The sequence below is a fragment of the Mesocricetus auratus genome, unplaced genomic scaffold (genome assembly GCF_017639785.1).
Source record: "Mesocricetus auratus isolate SY011 unplaced genomic scaffold, BCM_Maur_2.0 Super-Scaffold_100025, whole genome shotgun sequence".
In the NCBI taxonomy this organism is placed as follows: Eukaryota; Metazoa; Chordata; class Mammalia; order Rodentia; family Cricetidae; genus Mesocricetus; species Mesocricetus auratus.
The window spans coordinates 732,574-758,935 of record NW_024429206.1 but is presented as its reverse complement, the minus strand read 5'-3'; the positions used below and the strand labels follow the sequence as shown (position 1 = coordinate 758,935).

The following is a 26,362-nucleotide window of genomic DNA, read 5'->3' as shown; positions in this document are numbered from 1 at the left end:
GATGATTAGTGGCCCCACGGGAGCAGTAGGCATAGTGACAGGTATCGGTATTAGATCTGTGGGAGTGGGATGAATGGGAGCATTTGTAGGGGACTCAGCTACTCAGACATGGAGTCAGTGTTGTGTCCAGTCGCTCAGTGCCATTGGCAGTAAAGAGTTGTCTTTAAGTGCCCTTGGCCATACTTACCCCTCCCCAGCCACCAGCTGGAGCTAACCCTGGGTACTCCTCTCTCAGACAACCCTCCAATGCAATGTCCCCATTGCCTGACTCAGTTTGCCCTTTGATGCACTGGCCTGGTCACTGATCCTCAGTAGGGGGTTTCCCATTCAATAGGCTGTCTTCTCAGCCTTCTCCAGGGGCCCGCCCTGCCCTCAGTTCAAGCCCAAACTCAGATCCTGACTGGAGCAGTCTCACACCATCTTCCTGGTCTCAACCACACACCCAAGACCTGTTCCTTCTTCCAGGATATTCTGGCTCCTCCCCAGACGATGGTCCCCCCTCTCCCTTTAGTTCCCATGGCAACTGGCCTTTGTGCTTTTGCCCTCAGGGAAACCTCTCATGCTGCCTCCTCCAGGAAGCCTTTTTGATTTTTCTGCTCAGGTTGACTACTTTGGCATTACATTAATGGCAGTTCACCCCAACCCCTCAGCACCCATTCCCATGGCAGCAGAGACTCCATAGAGGCAGGCACAGGATACACTCCACTAGCCTCAAGTCTCCACTGCATGGACATCACTGGAACCAGTTCTTCCTGAAACTGGCCTTTGGATTAGGCAAGGCTCAAACCCTCTCTCCATCCTTTCTCACATAGACTAGCCACTGCATTCATCTTTGACCTTCCAGAACATACGGATGGGGTTCAGCACCTTCTTACTGTGGTCCTCCCAGCCCTTTGCCTCCACTCAGCAACCCTTGTGACTGTGTAAATACACTTTATTTTCCATCTTTCCTGCCTGGGAGACATGGAGTGTGAACAGGCAGTGTGCAAAATGGTGGTGGGCAGTGTGGAGGGGCACATGAGGGGCACATAGAGGGCCTCCTCAGGGTACCCTGCCCCGGCCCCCAGGCTTTTTAACACTTAAAGAGTGGGCCACCCAGGAAGCACCCAGGGATAGCTTGGGACGCCACTCTACCTGACGCTCTAGGAGCACTGAGAGGGGGTCAGCCCCCAGGGTCCCAAGATGCAGGGGTGAGGGATAGAGGAGCCTGGGAGCATCGATGGACTTTGGCACCATTCTAAACTCTGACTGGGCAGAGACCACGGAAACACTTCAAGATAAGGGAGGTAACTCTGACTGGGAAACTCTGGCCAGAAGTGGGGTCAGGAACAAGAGGACTGAGGCTGAGAACTCCTAGGGAAGGGGTTCTCTTCCACAGCCAGCCAACACGTGTGGTATTACTATTCCCCAGGGGAGGATGGGGGCTCTGGGGTAAGGGTCTCTTCTTTGCAGCTTCTGCAGCACTAGGGAGTGGGGGGCCACTGCCCAATCCTGAGCTGGTTCCCACTGACTACTCACACCCCAGGTGGCCCTGTACACAGGATGCGGGGGACTTTGGTTTCTGCTGCAGGGGTCGTGATGCCCGCACCAGGCAGAAAAGCCTAGCCTGGTCATCTGACCCTGGTGGCAAGGGGCTGGCTGTTCAAAATCACTGTGTCCAGAGAGCCTGTCCTGGGGTGCAAATATCCAATCCAAGTTGCCCCTCCTTCCTCAGACCCACTGCAGCTCCTGGGCCCCACCCAGCAGGGCCACCCTTGTCCCAAAGGAAAGCCGACTGGGAGGAGGAAGCTTCCTGCTTAGCAAGTCCTGGGACCTCTGCACTTTCGGCCCTTGTCCATATCAGGAGAGCAACACCCTCCAAGTCTAGGCACCCCTTGAACTCGGTAGGGCCTGGACGGTATGGACCAAAACGGGTGAACACTGCTATGTAGGACGTGCCTGCCAGTAGGCCCTGCCCTCTGTGCTGCTCCTCCACCTGGCCCACGGTTGGCGGAAGCCATGGTGGCACAGACTTTTAGTACTTCGAAGCAGCAAGGTCACTGACTGCTGCCCTCTCCTGGCAAGCGGTGGTTGCGGCCTCCAGGCTCCCAGAGAGTGGGCCCCCAGCCTCAGTTGTCCAGGCCTTGGTTGCTATAAGGCGTGGCCAGCTCGTCGGCATCGCTGTCTGAGCTACCTTCACTGTCTTTGGCTGGCCTTTCCAGACGTCGGAAGAAGCGTGCGTCCCGGGGTGACAGAGGGTAGAGTGGGTCCTGCAGGGCTGCGCCCACGCCCACGCCCACACCCACGCCCAGCAGCTCTTCGTCAGAAGATGGTAGAGAGTCCTCGTCCAGGTGCCGTGTCAGGCTAAGCCCATCGAAAGCCAGTGGGTCCTCGAAGGTTGGTGGGCCTTTCAGCAGCCGCACCTGGGGTGCGCGGGGAGGGGGAGGGGGCACCCGCGCATTGGAGATGTAGACTGATGTACCCACACAAAAGCCCGGCCATCAGGCGCCCTCCTCCCTTGCCCTCCTAGCTTCATGCTTCATCCGGGTCCCTGAACCAGAGTCTGGCCTGTCGCCAACATCCCATGCTCTCACCTCGGCCTTCAGTTCCTCGATCTGGTCCTTCAGCTCACGGATGTACTGTGAGGAATCCGAGTGGTTCAGCTGGCCCTGGATGCGGCCCTCCTCCCGCTGCCGGTAAGACCGGAGTACTGGCGGTCGGTCAGAGAGCATGGCCAGCCCAGGGGGACCACCCTCTTTCCAGCTCCTTCGGCTCACCTGGATCTCCAGCTCTGCGATGCGCTGCCTCATCTCCGCCACTGCGGCCATGCTATCGGCCTCCCGAAGGCGCACCGCCATCACTTCCTCCTTGCTCTGAAATGGGGGTGGGGGCATACAGCGGTTGGGTTAAGGAGGTGGCAAGGTCGCAGGTGGGGTCGTGGGGTCCGGCAGGGGCTGCACCTTGCACTCAGCCTCCGCCTGCTTGCGGCGGCTTTCGCTGAGCTGAGTCTGGAGTCCCTTGTTCTGCGCCGCTAGGTACTGCAGCTTCTCCTGCAGGGCCGCACGTTCCGCTTCCACACGGTTCAACAGGTTGCGGTGGATGTTGTCCTGGAAAGGACCCGAGGGCACAGCAGCAGGAGGGGGTGGTCACAATTTGCTCAATGGGTCCGCTGTGGGGCTTCCTGTCCCCGCGCAGGCATGGCCTACCTGCGTTTCCAATTCCACCACGCGCTGCCGCCATTCGCGGCCATCGGCCAGGGCCTGTGCCTCGCGTAAACGCACGGTCATGAGCTCGTCCTGTAGCTCGCCCAGGACCAGCTTCCGGGGCGACTCCTTCCAGCGGCCACCGCGGGAAAGATGGGCCTAGAAGGAAGGGCGAAGGGGTTCTAGAGACCAGTCTTGTTTTCCGATGAGCCCACCAGCTGCTCCAGGCACTCCCTGCAAGGGACGCCCTCACCACCCGGCCTCACCTGCCAGGTGTCCGAGAGTTCCTGCAGCTGCGATTTCAACTCCCGCGCGGAGGCTACAGCCTCGCCCTCCCGCACCTTGAGCGCCTTAAGCTCCTCTTGGAGCCTGGCTACATTGTTCTCATCTGGCAGTGAGCTGTTTCTCTGCAGGGAGACAGGAAATGAGGAACCAGGAAAGCCACTGTAACTCCATGCCTAAGCCACAGAAGTCATGCCTCTGACCTTTCCTGGGATCTTTTTCTGCCTGAGGCAGCTGATGAAGGGACGATGGCACCCTCGTCTACAGCACACCCAAGGGAGCAGGGACTAAGCCCAGGGGAAGAGGACCCTCATGTGTAACCATAGCCAAGGTTCATTATCTGCAAAATGGGTGCAAAAACAGCATCTACTCTCTCTCAAGTCTGTCCTTGGGAAACCCCCTTAAACTGTGGTCTCCTGTAAACATTACTGTTTATTACATAACGCACTCTGGGGCAGCTAGGGTAGTGCAGGTCTGCTCTTAGCTCCGATATTCAACCTTTTCAGGACCCACCACCAGTCCTGAGAACTACATCAGTAAGGGCTCTCTCAGACCTGGCCTTGTGGAATATTATTTTAAGGTGTGTTACATTCGTTTATGCTGGGGGACATTTGTGTGTGTAATGATGCAAAGATGTGTTGGGTTCTTTTCTGTTGCATTTGTTTAACTCTGTGAAGCTGTGTTACTTTACCTACATAAAACACCTGATTGATCTAATAATGAGCTGAACAGCCAATAGCAAGGCAGGAGAAATGATAGGAGGGACTGGCAGGCAGAGAATAAACAGGAGAAAAGGAGGGATCAGGAAGCAAGGGAGATGAAGGAAGCAAGAAAAGAGGCCAGTCATAGAGCCAGACACCGAACAAGAAGGAAAGAAAAGATACACAGAAACAGGAAGGTAAAAGTCCAGAGGCAAGTTAAGAAAAGCTGGCTAGAAATGAGTCAAGGTAAGGCCAGGCATTTATAAGTAAGAAAAGACTGTGTGGTTTATTTGGGAGCTGGGTGGAAGGCCTCCCAAAAGAGCCAAAGAGGAAGGAGAAAACAAAACAAAACAAAACAAAAACCAACTAACAACATGGCCTGGAGCATTTCCAAAAGCAGACAGGCCTGGGACCAGCCTCTATTCTGTCCTTGTGTGGACAGGGCCCAATGGTTGGGAGTGTGGTGGTGCCCATGACATAACTTGGTAGGCCTGGTCCTTACTGACCCTTGTTTAGGTCTGCGTGTGGGCCACAAGACAGGGTCTAGGCTGGGCACATTTCCCTCCTGTGTGGAGGAGGTGTGTTGATAGGGCTGAGGCTTCTGGCCTTACATAGCAATAGCTGATGTTGAGAGAGGGGTTTTTCTCAACATCAAGGACTTTGTGGCAGCTCCCAGGAGAGTTTTGTTGTAGTTTTTATTTTGTTTGTTTGTTTGCTTGTTTAGACATAATCTCAGGTAACTCAGGGTGAAATCAGACTTGCTATGTAGCCAAGGATCATCTGGAATGGCTGATAATCTTCTTCCATCTCCTCAGAGCTGGGGTAACAGGTGTGCACTAGGGATGGAGTCTGGGGCTTCATGTACACTCATCCTAGCCTGAGTTGCATCAGCTCACAAAGCAGCTGGGGAGGCCCTCAGGTCTGCTTGCCTATTTCCAGGGCTGCAGGCAGGAAAGTGTGGCCCTTAGTTTGCCTCTGGAGAGTATCTTCATGGGAGAGAAGATGCCAGTTAATGGGCGTGGGCCTTCCCCTATCAGCCGTTCCTTCCCTGTATCCTGGAACCTTAGCCCCAACGCACAGTGAAGTGGTGGGACACCCAGGCAGCTTAAGAAACCTGCCACACATTGTGATTTGACAGTGAGACTTAGGGCTGTGCTGCGCTGCTGTGTATATGAGCATGGGAAGCTCTGGGATGAGGGTTCCAAATTCTGTACCCTTAGATCCCTGCTTGGAGACTGGAGTGGTGTAGGGGACAATGCCTAGGGGGCAGTGGGCTCTAAAGCAGCATGGAGAGGTCTCCTCTTCCATGGGTGTAGGAGTGAACCCCACAAAGCTATCCGCCCATGAGGGCGGGGACATGTAAACTGACACAGGTAGATATAAAAGGAAGTGAAAGGAAAAGGAACCCCCCTTTTCTCTTGGAAGCCAGCCGCGTGAATCTCTGTTTGTCACTAGCAAAACAGAGCCCACCTGAGAAAATGCTGCTACCAAAAAACTGTGCTTCTCTCCGTTCTTCTGTTTCTAAAATTCCTTTAAAACTTTTGTCATTCTGCGTGGAAATTCATCATCCAACTCCTGATCACCATTAACTGACTGAGGGCAGTTGCCCTGGCTGCCTCTTCTTGTTGGCACTCTCTGTCTCTGTCTCAGTGTGTGTGTGATATGCACATGTGTGTATGTTTCAAGAGGTCAGAGGATATCAGGTCCTGTCCCATCACTTTGTCTTATTCCCTTTGGATAGGGTCTCTCACTGAACCTGGAACCAGTCTAAAGACCACCTAGCCAGAGATCCTCCCATCTCTCTGACACAGTGCTGGGATTATTGGTATATGTGGCCATGCCTGGCTTTTGAAGCTTCTAAAATTCACTTGAGACCTTTGTCTCTTTCCCCAGCCATACCTTTTCCATGTCCAGAACCTTGTCCTGCATTTCTCGAAGGGCCCCCAGAGTCTCTGTTTCTCGTAACCGTGACTGCTCCAGCTCTGTCTCCAAGTGGGACACAAAGTCCTCTGTGAGGCGTGGGTTTTCCTGCAGGCAAAGAACAGCATTGGTCCCTGGTGGAGGTTACCGTATGGTGGACAGCTTCCATGCTAGTGGGCAAGAGGGCCTGGGCTGGAAGAGGGTCTCAGTTTTTAGGCACCCTGGCTTGAACCCATGTTGTTTATGGCACTTGGAGGCAATGGAACTGGCTTGGCTATTTTCCAGGAAAAGCTGCACAGAAGGAATGCTGGGAATGGGACTTTCCATGACTTTGGGATGCCTTTTGAGAGCCTCTGAGACTCAGTTCCAGGACCACGGGTGTGGGTAGGGCATGTGTTCCTGTAATATGGCCAGTTGTGGAATCCTATATATGGGCATGGTAAGGGACCAGGGGCAGGGTTGGGACCTTTCTACCCGTCTTCCCCTAGGCCCCACTTCAAAGCAGGGAAGGACAGGAGGGAAGAAGTTCCCTTTGAGCTTCTGGGTGGAAAGCAAGACCCTCTCTTTCTGTTCTGGCGATGCGGCAGGGAATTCCTCTAGGAGACCACATCAATATGGCCCTGGCAGGCGCCCCCTTCTCTAGCCACAGCCCCTATTCCCTGACCTCTGTCCTGTTAGGAACTCTGATTCTTTGTGCCAGCATCTCTTCCTGGTCAAGACAGGCTCCAGGCCTCCTGAGGTGACCCTCTTCTGGGAGATCTCCTCCTTTTAGTGCTCCTCTTGAGCCTGAGGACAACAGCTCTGGGCCTGACCGTCCTTTTCCTAGTCCCATAGCTCTTTTCTCAGAGGTGGGAAATGGAAATCTTAGGCTGTCCTGTGGGGTCTAGGTGGTTAGCTGTGAGGGGAAGCAAACCCACACTAGCCTCTGGATACCCCTATCCATATTACAGATCTAATCCCCCAGGGCCAGAAGATAGGGTGATACATAGACTTATGGGAGGTATGGTCCTGCCCCCCCTCCCGCCCCCCGCCTGGTACCTGCTGTTCCTGCAGCTGCCGAATGGTGCTCTGTGCCTTCTGAAGGTCCTCTGCTGTCGAGCTACACTGTTGTCTCACCACTGCCAGCTCCCGTTTGATGACATAGTTCTCCTCAGCCTCCTGTGCCCGTGTCACCTGCCCCTGAGCACAGCGAGGATGGGGGTGGAAAGGGTGCCGTGACTATCTGCTTTGGTCCCAGGCCTGGCCTCTGGGAGGCTCAGAGAGGATGAGAAGAGGGGTAGAGTGAGACACGCATTGCCTTTGGTGCTCAGAGCCTGGAATGGGGTGTCCCACAGCAGGCCTCAGGATGTAGGGGGTGGAGACAGGCAAGGACAGGCTACCTGAAGGATCCTGGGAGTACTGGACATTGTGGAGGTACTGCCAGGCTTAAGTGACAAATACCCCCAATGCCCAAGCTTGAGCTCCTTCCCCACTCTGGCTGTTTGCCAGGTGGAATACACCTCTCCCTGGGGCCACTTCCTCCACCCACATCTCTCCCACCCAACTTGATACTCCCTGTCCCCCATTCCAGGCTCGGAGCCCCTGGGTGCTGTGCAGAAGCTTCTAGAAAAGCCATCCAAGGATGAAGCGGCAGCAGCAGCAGAAGCAGGCGAGGGAGAGATGGTGGTGGCATGGCAGCAGAAGCAGAGAGGAGTCAAAGGGTTGTGTGTGTGCCTGCAGTCGTGCATGCATGCCTGTGGGTGAGCACGCTCATGGAAGCTCAGCAGGACGCATGTCAAGGCCTACAACCAAATGCTTTCAGAGTCCAGAGCCCTATTGGGGTGGCATGTTGCCCCTTGGTGGAGGAAGCCTGCTGTCTAGGCTGAGTGTAAGTTTTCTCCTAAACTCACTCCCACAAATGCCTCCCATCCTGGTGTTTGTCTCCAGCTCACATGCCCCTCCCTCAAAGCATCCCTTTCCCTGAAAGCTGCTCCCTCCATGCAAGTTGCCAGGCCTGCCCCCTTGCCCCCAGAATGGCAGTGGCCAGGAAAGAGGTGGTTACTGGCTGTCTTGTGCAGGGACCCAGGAAGGGTCTGGGATGGAGAGTGCAGAGGTATATGGAAAGGCTACAGTACCTGGATTAACCTATCAGCCAAGGCCGCGCTCTCCTACCAGGCGAAGGGGGTTCCCAGCAACAGGGGAAGGAGGCAGAGCAGAAGGCAGGGGACAGGAGAGGGGGAGAGACAGACAAGAACCACTTGTCACTAACGCAGTGGGCTACCTCTAGAAGCAGGGGAGAGAGGAGTGAAGACCAGAGAACCAGCGGAAGAGGACCCGGAGAAAGACCAAAGCCAGAGCCAGCTCCGTCCTGGAGGGGGGTTCATATGAGTGGGGAGGTCAGGGTGCACTGGGCTGAGAAAACTCAGCGACAGGAATGTTACTTCACTGTGTGAGGAGGAGGTCCCGGGGAGGGCTGGGACAGGGGATGCATTTTAATCTTGAGAGAAAACAAGAATTGAGGCTTTTGGTGTGGTAATAACATCCTCTCCATGGTCAGCAAATAGTCAAAGGAGGAGCACAAAGGAGCAGGAAGTGGGGCCCAGAGTCAAGCTAAATCACCCAAACCACCCCCATCCTTAACCTAGTAGGGTTCAAGGCCAAGTCCCACCTCAAGTGGTGAGCCCCCTGCCCCGCCCTTCCATTCTGCCTCCCTCCCTCTCTAGGGTGAGACTGACAATTACAGGTTAGATTTCCTTGTGGCCCAGAGACAGAGCCCATCCTCCCAGCCATGTGGTTTCTGATTGCCATCCACTGGGTTGTAATTCAGCCGCAACCCTAGGGGCTAAGCTGAGATCCAGAGTGGGACGAAGTCTTCTGAGAACCCCTAATAACAGGGCAGCCCAAATCTCAGTGGGTCTGGGGGCGTTTGTTGAGACAGGGTCTCATGCAGCTGAGCCAACGGGCCTTGAACTCTTGCTTTTCCTGCCACCTCCTCCTGTGTGCTGAGATCACAGGAGAAAGGCCTGGCTCCTCTGAAGGGGCAGACAGGACTGTCTCAGTCTGACTGTCTCCTCCCCATTCCCTTCCTCCGCTCCCTTCCCTCTCCCCAGAAAACTCCCCATTAAAAAAAAAAAGAGTGAGGCCTGCCCTACTAAGGGTTAAGTCAGCTGGTTCAGAAGGGAGCAATGGCCCAGCCTTAATGGCTGCTGGGTGTTCTGAGGCCTGGAGATTTGGAACCCAGCGGCTGGTACCCACACTCCTCACCTTTTCTAGGGTCTCAATCCGTTGTTTGAGCAGTCGGTTCTCTGTTCGAAGCCTCTGCAGAGGAAGAAGAAGAGCACTTCAGAGTATGCCTGAACACTTACAGATACTTAATCCTCCTTCACCAACCACAGAGGTCAAGGAAGGTCCCTTAGAGACCTTATGTTCTGGGTGGGAAATTTCAGAAGATGAGGCATATCCCTGTTTGATGGCTTGTTGGATAAAGGCGCTTGCTGCCAAGCTTGATGACCTGAGTTAGATCCCCAGGACCCATATGGTGGAAGAGAAATGACTCCCACAAGTTGTCCTCTGAACTTTCATATACATGTTATTTCACATACATCTGCATACACCCACAAAATAACATTTAAAACTGTTTTGGTGCCAGGAGTGTAGCTCAGCTGATAGAGTGCTTTTGTTACACACATCAAAGTCCTTGATTCACAAAACCCTGGCTTGGTGGCACATGCTATAATCCCAGCACTTGGGAAGCAGAGACAGAAGAATCATAAATTCAGGCTTATCCTTGGCTACGTAGTAAATTGGAGGCCAGCCTGGTGTACATGAGCTATTAAAATCATGATGATGATTTTTTTTTTGAGACAGGGTTTCTTTGTGTATTCCTGGCTATCCTGTAACTAGCTCTGTAGACCAGCCTGGCCACAAACTTACAGAGATCTGCCTGCTTCTGCCTCCTGAGTTCAAAATGATTTTTTTAAAAATCCAAACCTTCAGTAGAAACAGCCCAGGGAATTTTCATGGCGTGCCCCCCCAACAGTCAGCATCTCCACTATCCTCACAAGTCTGCTTTTGCCTTAGCCTTTCAAGGGCAGAGGCCCTGTTTCGGGGGAGAAGCTGATGCCAGGCAGTCCTGACCACTGTTTGCTTTGGTCCCAGCAGCCCCTGAGTTAGACTCTGGAACAACTCTCCTCTCAGAACTGGGCCCTGTGTTGAACATGTAGGTGGTCTTTGCTTTAATCTAAGGCAAGATTTCATATGTCCCAGGCTGGTTTAGAACTTGCTGTGCAGTCAAGGTTGCCTTGGACTCCTTGATGCTGTTGCTTCCACCTCCTGAGAACTGGGATGGTAGATATATACCATGATGCTGGGTATGTGGTGTGAATAAAAGACAGGGCACGTTGGAGATATTGCCTTGGTTATTTTTTTTAACATTTATTTTTTTATTATGTATACAGCATATGTCTGCATACCTACAGGCCAGAATTGGGCACCAAATCTCATTACAGATGGTTGTGAGCCACCATGTGGTTGCTGGGAATTGAACTTAGGACCTCTGGAAGAGCAGGCAGTGCTCTTATCCTCTGAGCCATCTCTCCAGCCCCAACATTGCCTTGGTTATTACACTCCTGCCCCCTACAGTCTTGTTATATAGTGTAGTCAGCTTTGAACCCTAATCCTTCTATCCCCTGAGTATGGGATTATAGAGATGCATCACATCATGCTTGGCTCTGTCTTCTGTTCCATGATGAGGAAATTAGGGTATCTGTGGTTTTAGGGTCTCTCATGACCCTGTAGGAAATTGATGTAGATGTGCTGTAGCTAGCCTCCTCAGCCTCTTGATTATGAAGAAATCATTTGCATTAGGAGATGAGTGAGAGTCCTGTCTGGCTGTAAGGGTTTTAGTTGTCAACTTGACATTGGGTTGGCCTGTGGACACATTTGTAGATTTCCTTGACTGCCTTAATTGATATGGGAGGAGCCAGCCCACTGTAGGAGGTACCATTCCCCAGGTAGGGAACCCTGAACTGCATGAGTGGAGAAACAGAACTGACCACAAGCAAGCACGTATTCCAACATGCAAGCATTTCTTTGTTCCTGACTGGACGCCATGTGACCAACTGTCTCAAATGCCTTCTGCTGTGACTACTCTGGTTGTAACGAACTGTAACGTGGAATTGTTAACTAAAAATTTCTTGTCTTAAATGTGCATGGAGTGACTCCAGAGGCCAGAAGAGGGCATCAGATCTCTTGAGATAGAGATAAAGACAGTTGTGAACACAGGTCCTCTTAACTGCCTGGCCATTTCTCCAGATGGCCTCAGTTTGTCAGAGTATTTTGTCATAGCGGCAGACATGAAACTGGAATACTTGCTATGGGTTGGTTACACAGATATCTCCTGGGTTGCTTCTGGGGGGAGACATGGTGATAGAAACACCCAGAAAGCAACTGGAGCAAATCACGGATCTGACAGTCACCCCTCACATCATGTGTAAGGAGCTAAGTCAAGAGAAGCAGAGCTCAGCTGAACTTCCCAACACAGCTGGGTCAGAACTGTTTAAGACCAAGGAGGATTAGGTCCCTGACCCTGACCTGTAACTCCTGGATTGCTCTGTCCAATCTGAACTCAGTGGGTCACTGCACCTAGCACCACCACCCACAGAGAAGCTTGGACACGCAGGCCCAGCTGAGTCCTCTCTTTCCTGATTATCCAAAAGGGAAAAAAGGGAGGCAGAATGAACGAGGGGTACACAGGGCTGTATACTGGTCACAGTTTACAAAAAATTGGGAGTGTGGGCGTGGGTATGTAGCTTAGTTGGTAGAATGCTTGCCTGGCATGCTTCAAGCCCTGGTTTCAACTCGAAAGACCCTACAAACTGGGTGTATTTGCACATGCCTCTGATCTCAGTATTCTTGAAGTGGAGGCAAGAGGAAGGAGTTCAAGGTCATCCTTAGCTACAAAGCAGGTTTAGGTCATACACTTGCTCTATGTGAGATACTATATTAAAACATTTTGTTTTCCAGTTGAGGATGGTGGCACACATCTGTAATTATAGTACTGAGGCAGGAGGTTTTCAGGTTTGAGGACAGCTTGCACTACATACATAAAGGCCTTGCCACAACAAACTCATTGCTCCTCACATTTTTGTCTAAGGTTAAAAATGAGAAGCAAACAATAAAAAAATAAGTAAATGAGGCTGAGCATAGTGGTACATGCTTGTTATCCCAGCACTGAGGAGTCAAGTTCAAGACCAGCCAGGACTGCCTAGGAAGACTCCATCTAAAACAAAACAAAACACCCCAACATCCTCAAATAAAGCTTTGTATTTAGGTATTTGCACTTATGTTCATTTTATATGTGCACAAGCACAGATTGCCATGATCCACCTGTGTAGAACATGCAGAAGTCAGTTCTCCCCTTCCACCGTGTGTGTCCCGGGGATCAAACTTAGGTCATCAGGCTTGGTGGCAGTGCCTTCACCCACTGAACCAACAGATTCTGAAAGTGTCTGTGTTTTAAGATGCTTCAGCATCTGAAGCCTTGCTAGCTTCGGAGAGAGAATCCTTCCCAGAACTAGCCAACTGCTGTAGGGCAGGTACATTGTCATTTTTTTCTAACACAAAACCAACATGTCCAGAACCCAAGTCCCACCAGTCTGATGCTTACTAAATGGATACCACCCTTATTCTAATGGCCCAGTACTGCTCAGCTCCTTGAAGCTGAGACAATCACTCACATTGCCTACCCTGCCTGGTCCTGAGCCTGCTCACACACATCTGTCCTGCTCTTATTCTTCCTTCCTGTAGAAAGCATGCTGGAGATTCTGCTCCATGCCTCCTCTATGTTCTTTGACATGTTCTGTTTTTTTCCTCTTGAAACAGTAACCAACTGTGTGTGTGTGTGCGCGTGCGTGCGTGCACAGGGATGTGTGTATAAGCTCATGCTCTAGTGCACACAGCATTTAAACTATTGTATTTTGAGAAAAAGTCTCACTTTAAGAGCTGGCTGGCCTGGAACTCACAGAAATTGGCCTGCCTCTACCTCCTAAGTGCTGGGGTTAAAGGTGTGTGCCACCATGCCTGGTGTTCTTTTGTTAAGACTGGGTTTCCTTTAGCTCAGGTTGGCACCTAATTTGCTATATAGCTGAGGAAGACTGTGTACTCTTGATCCTCTGAAGTCCACTTCATCAGTCCTAGGATGACAAGAATGTGCCACTATGCCTGGGTTTGTTGGTTTATTTTGAGACAGGGTCTCACTATGTAGCCATGGCTGGACTGGAACTTGTTAGGTAGACAAGATTGGCCTTGAACCTATAAATATCTGTCTGCCTCTACCCCCTGACAGCTAGAATTAAAAGAATGTGCCGCCATACCTGTTCCACTTTAGTTTTAGAAACAGTTTCTCACTGAAGCTGAAGCTCATGGTCTGAGCTAGGCTGGCTGACTAATGAGTTCCACAGATTTGCCTGTTACCTACCCTGACCCCAAGTTACAAAGGCACACCAGCCTTGCCTGGCTTTTACTGTTGAGTTCTGAGACATCTGAACTCAGGTCTTCATGCTTGAGAGACAGGCACTTAACAAGGCATCTCCATAGCCAGACCTTTCCTCTTTTACTTGGAATGTGCCAATTTGGCTAAGCTGCTTGCCAGCTAAACTCAGCATCTGTCTGTCTGTCTCTGCATCTCCAGGGCTGGGATTAAAAGGAGACTACTACCCCTGGTCACTTTATGTGGGTTCTGGGGATCGAACTCAGGTCCTCATGCTTGCACAGGGAGCACTTTACCCTTTGCCCTCTTTTGTTCTTTCCCTTTTGTTCTGTGCTGAGGACAGAGCCCAAGGCCTTGTGCACGCTGGGCATATGCTCACCACTAAGCTACAGCCTCAGCCCCAACACACTCTTCTTTCCAACATAGTTGTCCGTGCACTTGCCATCTTGCCTTCCCCGATTCAGACAAATAAGGGTTTTGTTTTGTGACAGGGTTTCCTTGTGTAGTCCTGGATGTCCTGCAACTCACTCTATAGACCAGGCTGACCTTGAACTCAGAAATTTTCCTGCCTCTGTCTCCAGAGTGCTGGAATTAAAGTTGTGTCACCACTGCCCAGCATCAAATCAGGATGTTTTAAAACAGGCCAAAGGTGAAAGACCTAACTGCAGGACACCTGTGCCCTATGTGGCAGCATCCACCTGACTCTTCAAGGCCTCTGGGGAACTCTCGGGAAAATTTCATTCTGGCCTGTGGCTCCAAGGGTCTGTGGCATATCTACCTATTGCTGGGTCCTCATGGTCACCAGATAAGAACAGACCCCTTGTCTGCACACAGCAAGAATCACATTTTGGTCTGGTGCAACACTTAAGCTGCCTTCCTTGTGAGATGACTCACAAGCCTAGGATAGAAAGCTTTCTGGAACCCTTAAGCAGGGACAGGTGTGTCAGCTTGCAGGCACAGGTATCAGGTGATTTGGATCATCTAGGCTCTGCCCCTGACTTTCTATAGGAGGTGAAAATGATGACCACAAGATTAAAAGTAATAGGAATAGCACAGCAAAAACCCCATTTTGCTGATGGGGCCGCCAATGCTTAAGTGAATTCACCTGCTAGGGACACCAGTGCTAACCACTTTGACTCATCAACTGGAGAGGACAGAACCAGGTCTGTGTGTGAGTTTGTGTGCCTGTCTGTCCTCTGTACTGGGTGGCAGGGCCCTCATTCTTGGCCAGTGGGCTTTGAAGACATGCAGCTAGTTGGTGGGTAGGAGTAGGTGGGGCCTCCCAAGGGTTAGCTGGGTATGAGCCTTCCACTTTCATCTTCTAAATCCTGGCCCTGGACTGTATTTGGCAGGGCCTGGGGCTCCTTGGGGAGGTGTGGGAGGACTCCCGGAGTTCAAGAGTGCTTTCATCTGGGAAGCCAGGTTCTTATCACTCTTTTGTCTCAATCAGTGTTTTTTGGGTGAACAGCTAGAATCACATGAAGAGGGGTGAAGCAGAAGCCATCAAGAGGTGAGTCTGGACTCAAGAGGTTTTGTGTACTCAAGGGCCTGATTCTGATGGGCTGGCAGATCAGCTACCAGTGCAACCAGGACCCTCAGTGGGTGCTCTTACTCTAGTCCACATATCCTGCTTGCCTGAGCCTTTCTCCTCTTAGCCCCCAACCTTGAAGGCTCCCTGTCATCTCAGCCTTTTGGGTGTTCTCCTGCCCACCAGGTACATCCTGCTACCCTAGGCCCTCTGCGCTGAATTCCTGGACTTGGAGTGTCTTCCCAGGCGCGTCTGGCTCTCTCTTGTATGATTATAACCAGTGCACTCTGGAGTTCACACTATTTCACTGATTTATTGACGCTCGCCCATGACAGGGGCTTCGGGCACATGAAGACAAGGAACTTTGACTGTCTTGTTTACTGTTGTGTGGCCAGCTCTGAGGATATGCCAGTTGGGACAGGTGCTCCCACGCCGCAGCGCTGGCAGGTAAAGGAAGGGTCATCAGAAGCCTCAGGCAGTCGGCCCAGGCCAGCCCGGTCCACCCATGCGCTGGATAGGACTGCCCTCTAGAGGCCAGCTCTGGAGTTGCGAGGAAAAGCCTCCAGGGCGCCCATCTTTGCTCCTCCCCCATGCCCCGGGAACTCACTTTGATCTCGATTTGCTCTTCCATCTCCTTACTCTTCATAGCTGCGTACTCCTTCTCCAGCCTGTGGGGACAGGGCATGCGGTCACCGTCCCCGCCTCCCCAGGATTGGGGAGGGCTTCCCTCTTGGGGTCTCCATTGCCAGGCACTGACCTCTTCATCTTTTTAGGGTTGTACTTGACCTGGTAAGCCTTGAGGACCAGCTTGTCCGGGCAGCTGTCAAACTGGTGGGGGATCACTCTCTGGAAGTACTGTGGGGATACAGGGAGTCACTGTCACAAGGGTCCTGACCATCAGGGTCTGCCTGAGCTGTCACTGTATTCTGCTGCTGCCTGCGGCTTCTCCTGTCTCATCCATGCCCTAGGCTGCTGACTTTGGCTACTCAGCCAGCATCTGTAGTGCAAATGAGTGACTGTATGAGAAGGAGCAGCTGGGGAAGACTGGAAGGCCTGCCTTCCCAGGATGCCTTTGGGGGAAACTGGAGAAAAATCAGGCCTGGGGTGGGGGGGTGGGGATCAGCTTGGCTAGTTGTCCCCAGGGCGAACAGTGGAAGGGAAGAGAGTTTGAGCCCCAGACCCCAGAGTGGAAGGAGAGAAGTGAATTGTGAGTGCTGTGATCTGACCATCGGCCATGAGCCCTCCTCCATTGGCTTCCTCCCCCTAATCCCCACACTAGCAACAATACTAAGTAAAATGATGGTAAAACAATCTGGCTAGAAGACCTTCTGAAGGCAGGGCTGGGATGAATTATGGTATCTGAGCATGGGGGAACCTTCCTCAGGAAGGGGGCAGGCAAGCCCAGTGGACAACAGGTCCTGTTCCTCCGCCCAGATGGCCCCCTCAGGCAGTCTTGGACAATGGATGCCCGTGTTCATAGACACAACCGTGGCTTTTGTGCATTCTTTCCTGAAGCACCAGCTGGAAGACGCTGGGAGGGGGCAGGGGCCTGTGTGACAGGGAAACCACGGTGAGGGGAAGCTGGCTTCTGCTCTAGCAGACTGTGCCAGGAGCAGGCCCAGGCAAGGAGGGGCAGGGCAGGAGGCCATCCCTCCCATACTCCCCAGGCTGAGAGATGGGATAAAACCATTTGAAAGTCTCCCAGTTCAGCCAGGGTCACTTCACAGGCAGGCTCTGGTGACTGGCAACAAGGGGGGGAGTGAATAGCACCTCCCCAAATCATTGAGTGCAGGCCTCCCTTTCTTCCCAGTGCTAGGTTGTTTGCTGGCTCTGGGCTATTTCTGACAGTCTGGGGTTCCTCAGGAAAGCCTCAGGGGAAAGCAGAAAGAATCCCAGATGCTCAGGAATGACTTCCATTGGGAAGTCAAGTCCTCATAACTTAGAATCTTGTACAGCTCAGGTTAGCCTTGAACTTCTGGTCCACCTGCCTCCACCTCCTCAGTGTTGGAATGGAAGCCATGTTTATGTGGGGCTAGAGATGGAACCCAGGGCTACATGCATGCTAGGCCAGCACTCTATGAATTCCCTTCTTGTCATAGGGGAAGGTTTCCTGTGCTGGTCACCTTCAGTAGAGACAGCCTCACCTGCCCAGCCGTCCTGACTCACCTGGGACATGCCCTCCATGTCCAGTTGCATCAGCTCTGTCTGGTTCACTTGCAGCAGGGCGAGGCCAACTCGGAACACGATCTCCAGTCCCTGCAAAAGCAACCCACAGCCCCATGAGCCTTCCATCCTCTCACCCGAAGGCCCCAGTCCTCCCATCAGTGAGACCCCGTCCCCTCACCAGTGAGCTTCCTGTCCTCCCAGGAGGACATCCTAGCCCGCCCTTTGTCCAGTTGGTTGGTCATGATTCTTTCTTGGGGTGGGATGTCACTCCTTCCACATGCAGAGTGGAGTGGGCAGGGATGCCCTAGGGGGCACTCACCTCATACATAAAGATGTCAAAGACCCGGGTGGCAACAGGCAGGGGGAAGGTGGTGAGGAAAAGTGTGAGGAACCAGGACGACGCATACATAGATGTGTGGAAGCTCTGGGATCGGAAGTGGGTGTTCAGGTCCGGAAGCTGCTCCTGTGTGGGGATGGGGAGGCTGGTGGGCATGGAGAGGGAGGTATTGAGCCTCAGTGCCTCTCACCTCCAGGGAGCATTTGCTGACCCACCCTGGGCATCCTGGGTCTCCCGTAGGTCCCCTTTAGGCTACCGTGTTTGGGGGAAGCTGAGGCATACTGGAACTTTGAGTGACATGGGAACACAAGCAGACCATTGGGGAAACCGAGGCTGGAGAAGGTGTCAGAGCTCTGGGCTTCCTCCTTGAGTTAGTGATTATCTGTGCTATAGACTGCACATCTGCTTGACTGTGTAAATCTTAGGCTGTGCAGGTCTTAGGTCTTCCAGCCTGGGGTAATCACTTCTTAACTTTGAGGGGGGAAGATGCTGGGAATCAAATTATTTTCTATTTGTGGGTGTGTGGAGGAAGTGTGTATCTGTTCATATGTGTGTGCATGTGTAAGGGTGTGTGTTCCTGTGTGTGTGTAGGTCAGAGGTTGATAACTGCTACCTTTTTTGACACAGCGTCTCACTATAGGGCCCTGAATGTCCTGGAACTTGCTATGTAGATCAGGCTGGCTAATGAATCACAGGGGCCTGGCTGCCTCTGCTTCCCAAGTACTGGGATTAAGGGCGTGTATTACCATGTCCAGCTGTCTCTACCTATTTTCTGGCCTTTTGTCCCAGCACTGGGGAGGCAGAGGAAGGTGGATCTCTGAGTTCAAAGCTAGCCTGGGGGCTGGAGAGATGGCTCAGAGGTTAAGAACACTGACTGCTCTTCCAGAGGTCCTGAGTTCAGTTCCCAGCAACCACATAGTGGCTCACAACCATCTACAATTCAGTCTGGTGCCCTCTTCCGGCATGTACGCAGAACACTGTATATGTAGTAAATAAATAAATCTTTAAAAAAAAAGCTAGCCTGGTCTAAGAAGTAAGTTCAGAACAGTCTACAGAGAAATTTTGTCTCAAAAATGGGGGAAAAAAAAGGAAAAAAAGGATTCACACACTACCATGCCTAGCCACAAAGTTTCTTTTTTGGGGGGGCGGTTAGGGAAGGATATTGGGGATCAAACGTAGGGCCTCGCAAATGCTAGGCAAGCATGCTATCCCAGCCCTCTCATTCATTTTTGTAGGGCCTGTTTGTGCAACTATCGGTTCCTATGGAGTTCTCCTACCCGGTCCTCGGACCCTGAGAGAGGGTCCTTCACTGATAACTCACTGAGGGCACAGTTCTCTTGCCATGGGCTTCTGGAACTGGCCAGTGTGTATGAGAATGTAAGGATGGTATGTGCATGCATGTGTGTGCAGCATAAACACTTCAGTTCTGTTTGCCAGCCAGGAGTGAGCCCTGTGGGGATTGCTATTTATAAATGAGATACATGTCTGCAGCTTCCCCACAATCAGCAGAGACAGGCAGACAACACTTTTTCCTCCTTCCACCACACCCTTAGCACATGGGGCCAGCCCTTCTCCTCCCACGCTGCTTTAGTGGCTCTGGGAGCCTCTTTAGGAGTCAAGGGGCCCCTGTCCCGGCCATGTCCCTCCCAGCATGCTCCAGGGTTGTGTTCTTTCATCTCTGGGGAACAGGACAGGACAGGACAGGAGTCTCTTTCTGGGCCTGCCTCTCCATCCTCCCTCCCTTCTGTTCTTCCTTCTCTCTCTTTTCATTTCCCCTCACTTCTTCCTCTTCCTTCTCCACAGAACTAGGGACTGAACCCAGGACTCTCACACATGCCAAACAAGTTCTCTAGCACCGAGCCATGCGCCAACCTCCCAGCTCTTAGATTTTGAGACAGAACCTCATTAAGTAGCATAGGGCGACCTTGAACTGGTTATCCTCTTGTCTCGTAATCCAAGCACATGGATCATGGGTATGTGTCACCTTGCCAGGCTCCAGGCACATCACCTCTGCCACCCCCCACCCCCTTTTTCTTTCAGACAGAGTCTCGTGTAGCTCAGGCTGACTATGAGCTTCCTATGACTGACCTTGGATTTCTGATTCTCCTGCCTCAACCTCCAAAGTCCAGGGATGACAGATGTGGACTCTATGCCCAGTTTATGAAGTGCTGGGGATGGAACCCAGGGCTTTATGCATGTTAGGCAAGTATCCTACTAACCATGACACATTTCCACCTCCCAAGGGTGATTTCTCAGGCCTAGAATTTCCAGTTTGGGGAGCTTTCTGGAGATAGCTTCAGGGTGGCCATCCCTGGCCTGCTTACCTGTAACATGTACTCAAACTGGTAGATGCAGAGACCCAGTTCAGCCATACTGGGCTTGAAGAGCTCCCGCAGCCGGTACTCCTGCATCAGTCGCACGAATACACAGAAGGCCTCCTCCTCAGGCATCTGGAGGGACCAGCAGTGTGTGTGTGTGTGTTGAGTGACAGAAGGATGGGAAGGGCATGCTCGGACTCTGGACTGTTATGGTACAGGGACCAGTTTCTGTCCCATTTGTATTTTTTTGTAACTGTACCTGGCTACTGAAACCCATAAATGTGGTCAGTACTGTTTACTGATGGAAAACCTGTGGCTGGTGTTATTTGCTGAGGGTCACTGACAGGAAACAATGGAGCTGTACCTAACCCTTGCTAGTACCCCAGTCTCAGCTACATGGCTGGGACATCCCCATTCACTCCTGGTTGTCCCCTTCTCCCTGTCCTATGCCTTCTGATTTCTTTGGAGGAGTCCCCAAGTCCCCCATAAACTCTCAAATCCCCTTAAAAGCCCTGTCCCTGTCCTGGATAGTACAGTATCAGGACCCAGGTAGCACAAGTGCCTAGTCCCTCTGTATACATTTACTGGGGGCTTAGCCTGACCTTTGTCAGAGGTCACAGTGGGCTGGCTGCTGAGGAAGGCTCTGGCCCTAGGAGGCCACTGGATATAGGGAATGCTTTTGTGCCCCTCTCGGAGATGAACCCCAGGGTGGGCACTTACCTGCATGAGGAGTAAGCCCACAATGAAGGCACTGCCCTGGCAGTAGCCCACCTCCCGATCAACCAGGGAGTATGCCTGGAAGGGAAGGAGGATGGCTGAACACAGGGTTCTCATCAGCCCCCACAGAGTCATCTCAAGTGGGGATTGTTGCTAAGGTGGCTAGAGCCAATGCTTGGGCCTCACCTTCATGACGTTGAAGAGGACTTCCTGGCCCAGGCTGTCCTGGCCCTTGAAGAACTCATGCTCTGGGTAGGTGCGGGCAATGTCCCTGCGGATCAGCTTCTCGCATGGTGAGGACATCTTGAGTAGCTCTGAGTACTGGTTTTTGACAGGCATATCTGTGGCACTGCATAGGAGCTGCCACACGATGGCCCGGAAGTGATGTGGGATGCCCTTTCGGATCAGCTCCTGTTATGGGGAGGGATGAAATGGGGGTAGGGGAGACGCCAGGGTTGGACTTCGCCTCATGCACTGCAGCCTTCCCAAAGCCAACCCAATCCATGTGTTTAGGATGACACAGAGGACATCTAATCACTAGTCATGTGCTTACTGGGCTCCTCCTCCTAAAGTGACTCTTGTATTACTAAGCTACAAACCCAATTCTCATGCCTAGCTTCTGTGTGTGCACAATCATATGTTTGTGTGCTTGTGCACAGGTATATGTGAAGGTCAGAGGTCAGCCTCAGTTGTCATTCCCAGAGGTATCTGCCTTGGCTTTTGTTTTGTTGTTATAGTTTAAATTGCATCTATTATTTAGTGTGTGGGGGTGGGTGGGTAGTATGTACCACAGTACACATGTGGAGATCATAAAACAGCTTGCATCTGCATTTGAAGGAATTGATTCCTTCCGACCACATAGGACCTGAGGATAAAGCTCAGATTGTTAATCTTGACAGCAAGTGCCTTTGCCTGCTGAGCTGTCCACAGTGTATTTGAGACAGGACCTCTTATTAGGCCGAGGCTTGCCCATTGGGCTACGCTGACTAGCCAGGGAGCTCTAGGAATCTGCCGATCTCTGCCTCCCTAGAGCATGTGCCAGCATGCTCATCTTTTTACAGGTGCTGGGAATGGACTTGAGGTCTTCAGGCTTATACAGCAAGCACTTTAGAGACAGAGGTAGTTCCTCAGCCCTCACATTCTTTGTGTAGCTTTGTAGACTACGCTGACCTCTTGAGCTCACAGAGATCTGCCTTCAACTTGCAAGCCTCTTGCCTCAGTGTCCTGGGTGCAGGGGTCATAGGTATTCACCATCACACTAGAGCAGAAAGCAAGCAGACACAACCCTACCCCCTCTCTCCTGTCCCTGTGTCCCATCTGCACACCTCAACTTTGGCCCTTCTGCCTATGCTGGGCTACCTGGCCCTGCCTGGTGGATAAAGGACCAGGCTGGCCAGACTCACGCTCATCCCACATCTGCCTCAGGCCACCTTGAGTAGCTTCTCCTTTCTGCGTCGCCACTCTTCCCACTCGTTGGCAATGCGGCCCCAGAGGATCCACGTGTCCTCCTCCAGGTGGCTCAGGTTAGAGGAGGCCGAGGAGCTGGATACTAGTGAGGAGCCGCTATTCCTCCGGGAGCCATTCATGGAGCGCATGGACTTGGAGTCGGCTTCTAAGAGCCTGGGCAGGAAGGGTGGGAGAGAGGAGGCCAGAAAATTTCAGTGAGTCCCAGACACAGGGCCCTCTGGAGTGCCTTACCTCTTAGACTGGATCCACATTGCCTTCTATTCTTTAAAAATGTTTATTTCTATATGAGTATGTGATGTGTGTATAGGTGCCTGTGGAGGCCAAACTAGAGCATTGGACCTCCTGGAGCTACAGTGGTTGTGAGCCACCCAATGCAGGGATTGGGAACTGAATTTGGATCCTCTGAGAGAGCAGCAAGTGCCCTTGACTGCTGAGCCATGTCTCCAGCCCCTATGCTGCCTTTCTTGCTAAGTGACCTCGACCAGTGACCTAACCTGCCTAAGCCATGGCCCTCATCTACTGACCCTTGGAAAGTCATTTGTGTATTCCTCTTCTGTTCCAGGCATCATGCTGAGGGTGTTTCTGTCATCTCATTCTCAGACTAACTCTGCCCAGCAGATTTAGAGATGGTCTACACTTTATAGAGGGGCTCAGAATGCAAGTTCTGGCTGATGGCAATTATAGAGTACCAAGGACACTGTGGGGTTGTGTTAACCATGTCCTTTTCTTCCTTCCTTCCTTCCTTCCTTCCTTCCTTCCTTCCTTCCTTCCTCCCTCCCTCCCTCCCTCCCTCCCTTCCTTTCTTCCTTCCTTCCTTCCTTCCTTCCTTCCTCCCTTCCTTCCTTCCTTCTCCCTCCATCCTTTTACCTTCTCCTTCTTCACATGCATACATGCATATGTATGAACATGTGGATGAATGTTCACAAGCTCCTGGAGGCTAGAGATCAACCTTGGATACTGTTCAGGAGTCTGTATTATTTTTTGAGACAGGGTCTCTCACGAACTTGCATCTCCATAATTAGGCAAGGGTGGCTGGTCAGTGAGCCTGTCCCTACCTCCCTGTTGCTGGAATTACAAATATGTAATTTTTAGCATGACTACTTTTTTTTTTAAAGACAGAGTCTCACTGTGTGTCCTGGCTAGCCTGGAGCTCCCTATGTAAGCTAGGCTATCCTCAAACTCTTAGATAACCATCTGCCTCTGCCTCCTCAGTGCTGGGATTAAATGCTTGGTGTGACTAGTTTTTAATGTGGATTCTTGGGATTATATTCAAGAACTTTACAAATAAAACCAACCTTCCTTACTTTTTATTAAAAAATAAATCTTTTCTTCTTCCACCCTTTCTCCTTATTATATTTAGGTTTTTCAAGACAGGGTTTTTCTGTGTAGCCCTGGCTATCCTGGAACTCACTCTGTAGGTTAGGTTGGCCTCAAACTCAAGAGATTAGCCTGCTTCTGCCTCCCAAGTGCTGGGATTACAGATATGTACCACGATACCTGGACTAATTCTTATTTTTAAATATTTCATTTTGTTTTGCCTGTATGCCCGTAAACCATTATGTGCTTAATAACCAAAGATCAGAAGAGGGAATCCAGTTACCAGGAACTGGAGTTAACAAATAGCCACCATGAAGATATTGGGAATTGAACCCAGGTCTTCTGGAAGAGCAACTAACTAGGTTTTTAACTACTAAGCCATATCTCCAGCCTTCTTCCCTTGATTCTTTTTTGAAATGGGAATGGAATTTAGGGACCTGTACATTCTTGGTGAGTGTTCTACCATTGATAACTCAAGTTTTTAAAATAGGATCTGGTTACAAAATCCAGACTGGCCTCAAACTCTTAATCCTTCTGCTGTAACCCCCCATGTATTGGGTGCTAGGACCTTTTACGACACCTTTGACAGCTTTATAGACTAGGTAGATGGAGGGACTGGGATGGTCCCTCCTAGGGTTAGGCAGTTATTAAAAATAGGAAAGGCCCACAAGCCAGTGAGTGAACTTTCATATGCAAATCACCCAATCTAGCGCCCACACCCTAACCACTTCCTCCATCAAGCTTTTACACTGCGCTCACTATCCATCTGCTAATATCACCCAGGGTTGAGTGCACAGCATCCAGGGACAGACCTCTAGCTGGAGCTAACTGAAATGCTTGCCTGCCCATGGAAACCAACACAAGGGTTCTTGCCTGCATTTTCCCTCAGGCTCTGGTCTGCCTCCTGACTGACAGGTTGTTTCCTCTCCTTTTGGGAATTGTAAGTAATAAGTCCCTTTTTGTGGCCAGTGTCCCTGATCTGCTGGATTCACTTCTTTCCTGAGTAATGTTATGAGCCCAGGGTTGTGGCTCAGTCGGACTGTGGCTCAGTAGTACCTCAGTAGTGTCTAGAATACCTCACTGAGGTGCTACAGGCATGATTCTGTGCTATAGCATTCCCCTAGAGTCCTCCAGTGAGGGTCTGGGAGTATGGCTCAGCAAGTCCTACTTAGAATACCCCAGTGAGGGAATTCTACAAACAGATAAAAAAAATCAAAGCTCCCCCTCGCCTGCCCCAAACAAAACAAAACAAGACCTCTAAGACAGGTCAGGTGGGAGCTATCACCTCTTCCTTCAAAAATGGCGTTGTAAATGGTGGCTAGATTAATTTGAGCTTTGGAGGTGTAGGTTTCCTCATGTGAATGAGGGAACCAATCTATCCAGCCCAGTCTGGATAGCATCCTGTGGTAGCTGTAACTCTGTGCAGCCCAGGTCCAGCTTTGGGTAGGAAGGTTCCTGGGAATCCAGGAACCAGCCCTCCTCCTCCTCCCCACTCACCGGTTCTGCTCTTCGAGCTTGGCCAGCAGCTCTAGTTCATCTGGGCTGAGGTTCTCAGAGTCAGAGGTTGGGGAGCAGGTGGGTGCTGACAGCGCCTCTTGAGATGAGGAGTCGGGGCTCAGAGTGGGGCTCGCCATGGTGGGCAGGCTCATCAGCCAGGAGGGTAAGCCAGGTTACAGCTCTGTCTGGGGTTGGAGATACATGTAGTTAGCACTGGGTGGATGCCCACCTTGGACTGTGAGCTCTGGGCCAGCAGAGTCTGCCTGCTGAACCTGAGAACACTCCATCATCCCAGACTTCCCGCTTCTGGTCCACTCCCAGTTGTACCATAGATTCTATGCTGCAATCTAACCAACAGCCAAGGCTCAGCCAGCAACAGGGCCTGGGCCAGAGGATTTCTGTCATCGGAGGTCCTAAGGATTCTATGTGAAACTTCAGGGGTACAGAAGTCCCTGTTCTGTGACCTTCTCTGACTGTGCTCTGTTCTCTGCAGTGGCTTGCAGTCATGGTGGCATTTGACTTGTCCTGTCTCATCAAGAAGAGTGTGCTGCTGGCTCACATGAAGCAGTTACTCTCCACTGTTAATTGTCTGGTGTTGTCAATGGCTGGAACAATAATGTCTCCTCGGCTGGGAAGTCAAGGCCACATCAAAGTGCCAGGAATCAGTGCTCTAAGTGGATACACAGTGGGGCTGAAGGTTCCCAGGGCACATTCTGATCTGTCTCAGCATGCCAGGGCTTCTTTCCTGGGGTCATCTGCTTAGCTTTCTGGAAGCTTTTGAGGACACTGTCTTTTCTGATTTCTGTCTGTCTATTGATAAAAACAAATGCTTAGCTGGGAAAAGGCTGATCTGTGAAGTGCTTGACACATAAGCATGAGACCTGAGTGTGATCCCCAAAACCCATGTAAAATGCTGGTGTGGTGCTGTGTGTTTTCATCTCAACACTGGAGATAGGCAGGAAGGTCCTTGGGGTGCACTGACAAGCTAGCTGAACTAAACTGGTGAATTTCAGACCTTGAGAGATCAGTGCTCTTCCGGAGGACTCAAGTTTGGTTTCCAGCACCCACATCAGGTGGTTCACAACTGCCTGTAATTCCAGCTCCAAGGGATGAGACTCCTCCTTTAGGCAAATATATGGTGTACATTCACACAGATACACATATACATGCAAATTAAAATCTAAAAATAGATATAAAGCAAAGTAGACAGTATCTAAAGGACAACAGCTGTGGGTGCCCTCTGGCCTCCACCTGCACACTCACCCACCTACTACACACTGACAAAAACAAAGCAGAAAAGTTGTAGACTCATATAAAGTCATATGCTTGAAGCTTGGCTCTCAGTCAATGAGCTGTGTGATTTTAGACAGTCAGTGAGCTGCTCTGGTCTCTAGAGACTAGACTCCATTAAGACCAGAGGGTGGCTCCATTCAGGGTGGCTATGAACCAAACATGCTCTGAG

The 26,362-nt window shown here is 51.4% G+C and overlaps 1 protein-coding gene and 1 long non-coding RNA gene across 5 annotated transcripts in view; one reads left to right on the top strand and one right to left on the bottom strand.

Annotated features, from left to right (window-relative positions):
• Window positions 1-916: 916 nt before the first annotated feature.
• Evi5l (ecotropic viral integration site 5 like) overlaps window positions 917-26,362 on the bottom strand; it is a 39,763-nt gene continuing 14,317 nt past the window's right edge. The window contains exons 2-20 of one of the 4 annotated variants that reach the window (XM_040731056.1): window positions 24,901-25,085; window positions 22,050-22,239; window positions 20,806-21,030; window positions 20,623-20,697; window positions 19,909-20,034; window positions 17,567-17,710; window positions 17,248-17,337; window positions 15,839-15,936; window positions 15,689-15,749; window positions 9,329-9,382; window positions 8,346-8,432; window positions 7,124-7,264; window positions 6,065-6,193; window positions 3,449-3,589; window positions 3,186-3,341; window positions 2,940-3,086; window positions 2,757-2,852; window positions 2,574-2,669; window positions 917-2,402 (exon numbers count right to left, since the gene is read on the bottom strand). In XM_040731056.1, the coding sequence (XP_040586990.1) occupies window positions 2,109-2,402; window positions 2,574-2,669; window positions 2,757-2,852; window positions 2,940-3,086; window positions 3,186-3,341; window positions 3,449-3,589; window positions 6,065-6,193; window positions 7,124-7,264; window positions 8,346-8,432; window positions 9,329-9,382; window positions 15,689-15,749; window positions 15,839-15,936; window positions 17,248-17,337; window positions 17,567-17,710; window positions 19,909-20,034; window positions 20,623-20,697; window positions 20,806-21,030; window positions 22,050-22,239; window positions 24,901-25,052 (2,502 nt within the window). In that variant the 5' untranslated portion in view covers window positions 25,053-25,085 and the 3' untranslated portion in view covers window positions 917-2,108. Of the gene's footprint in view, window positions 2,403-2,573; window positions 2,670-2,756; window positions 2,853-2,939; window positions 3,087-3,185; window positions 3,342-3,448; window positions 3,590-6,064; window positions 6,194-7,123; window positions 7,265-8,199; window positions 8,233-8,345; window positions 8,433-9,328; window positions 9,383-15,374; window positions 15,522-15,688; window positions 15,750-15,838; window positions 15,937-17,247; window positions 17,338-17,566; window positions 17,711-19,908; window positions 20,035-20,622; window positions 20,698-20,805; window positions 21,031-22,049; window positions 22,240-24,900; window positions 25,086-26,362 lie in introns of those variants that run through there. The other 3 variants (XM_005085280.4, XM_013124650.3, XM_021236051.2) reach the window with 3 other exon arrangements.
• On the top strand, window positions 7,660-25,743 carry LOC110343757. The gene is made up of 2 exons (XR_002386083.2): window positions 7,660-7,952; window positions 25,394-25,743. It is a non-coding gene; the product is annotated as an uncharacterized LOC110343757 (long non-coding RNA).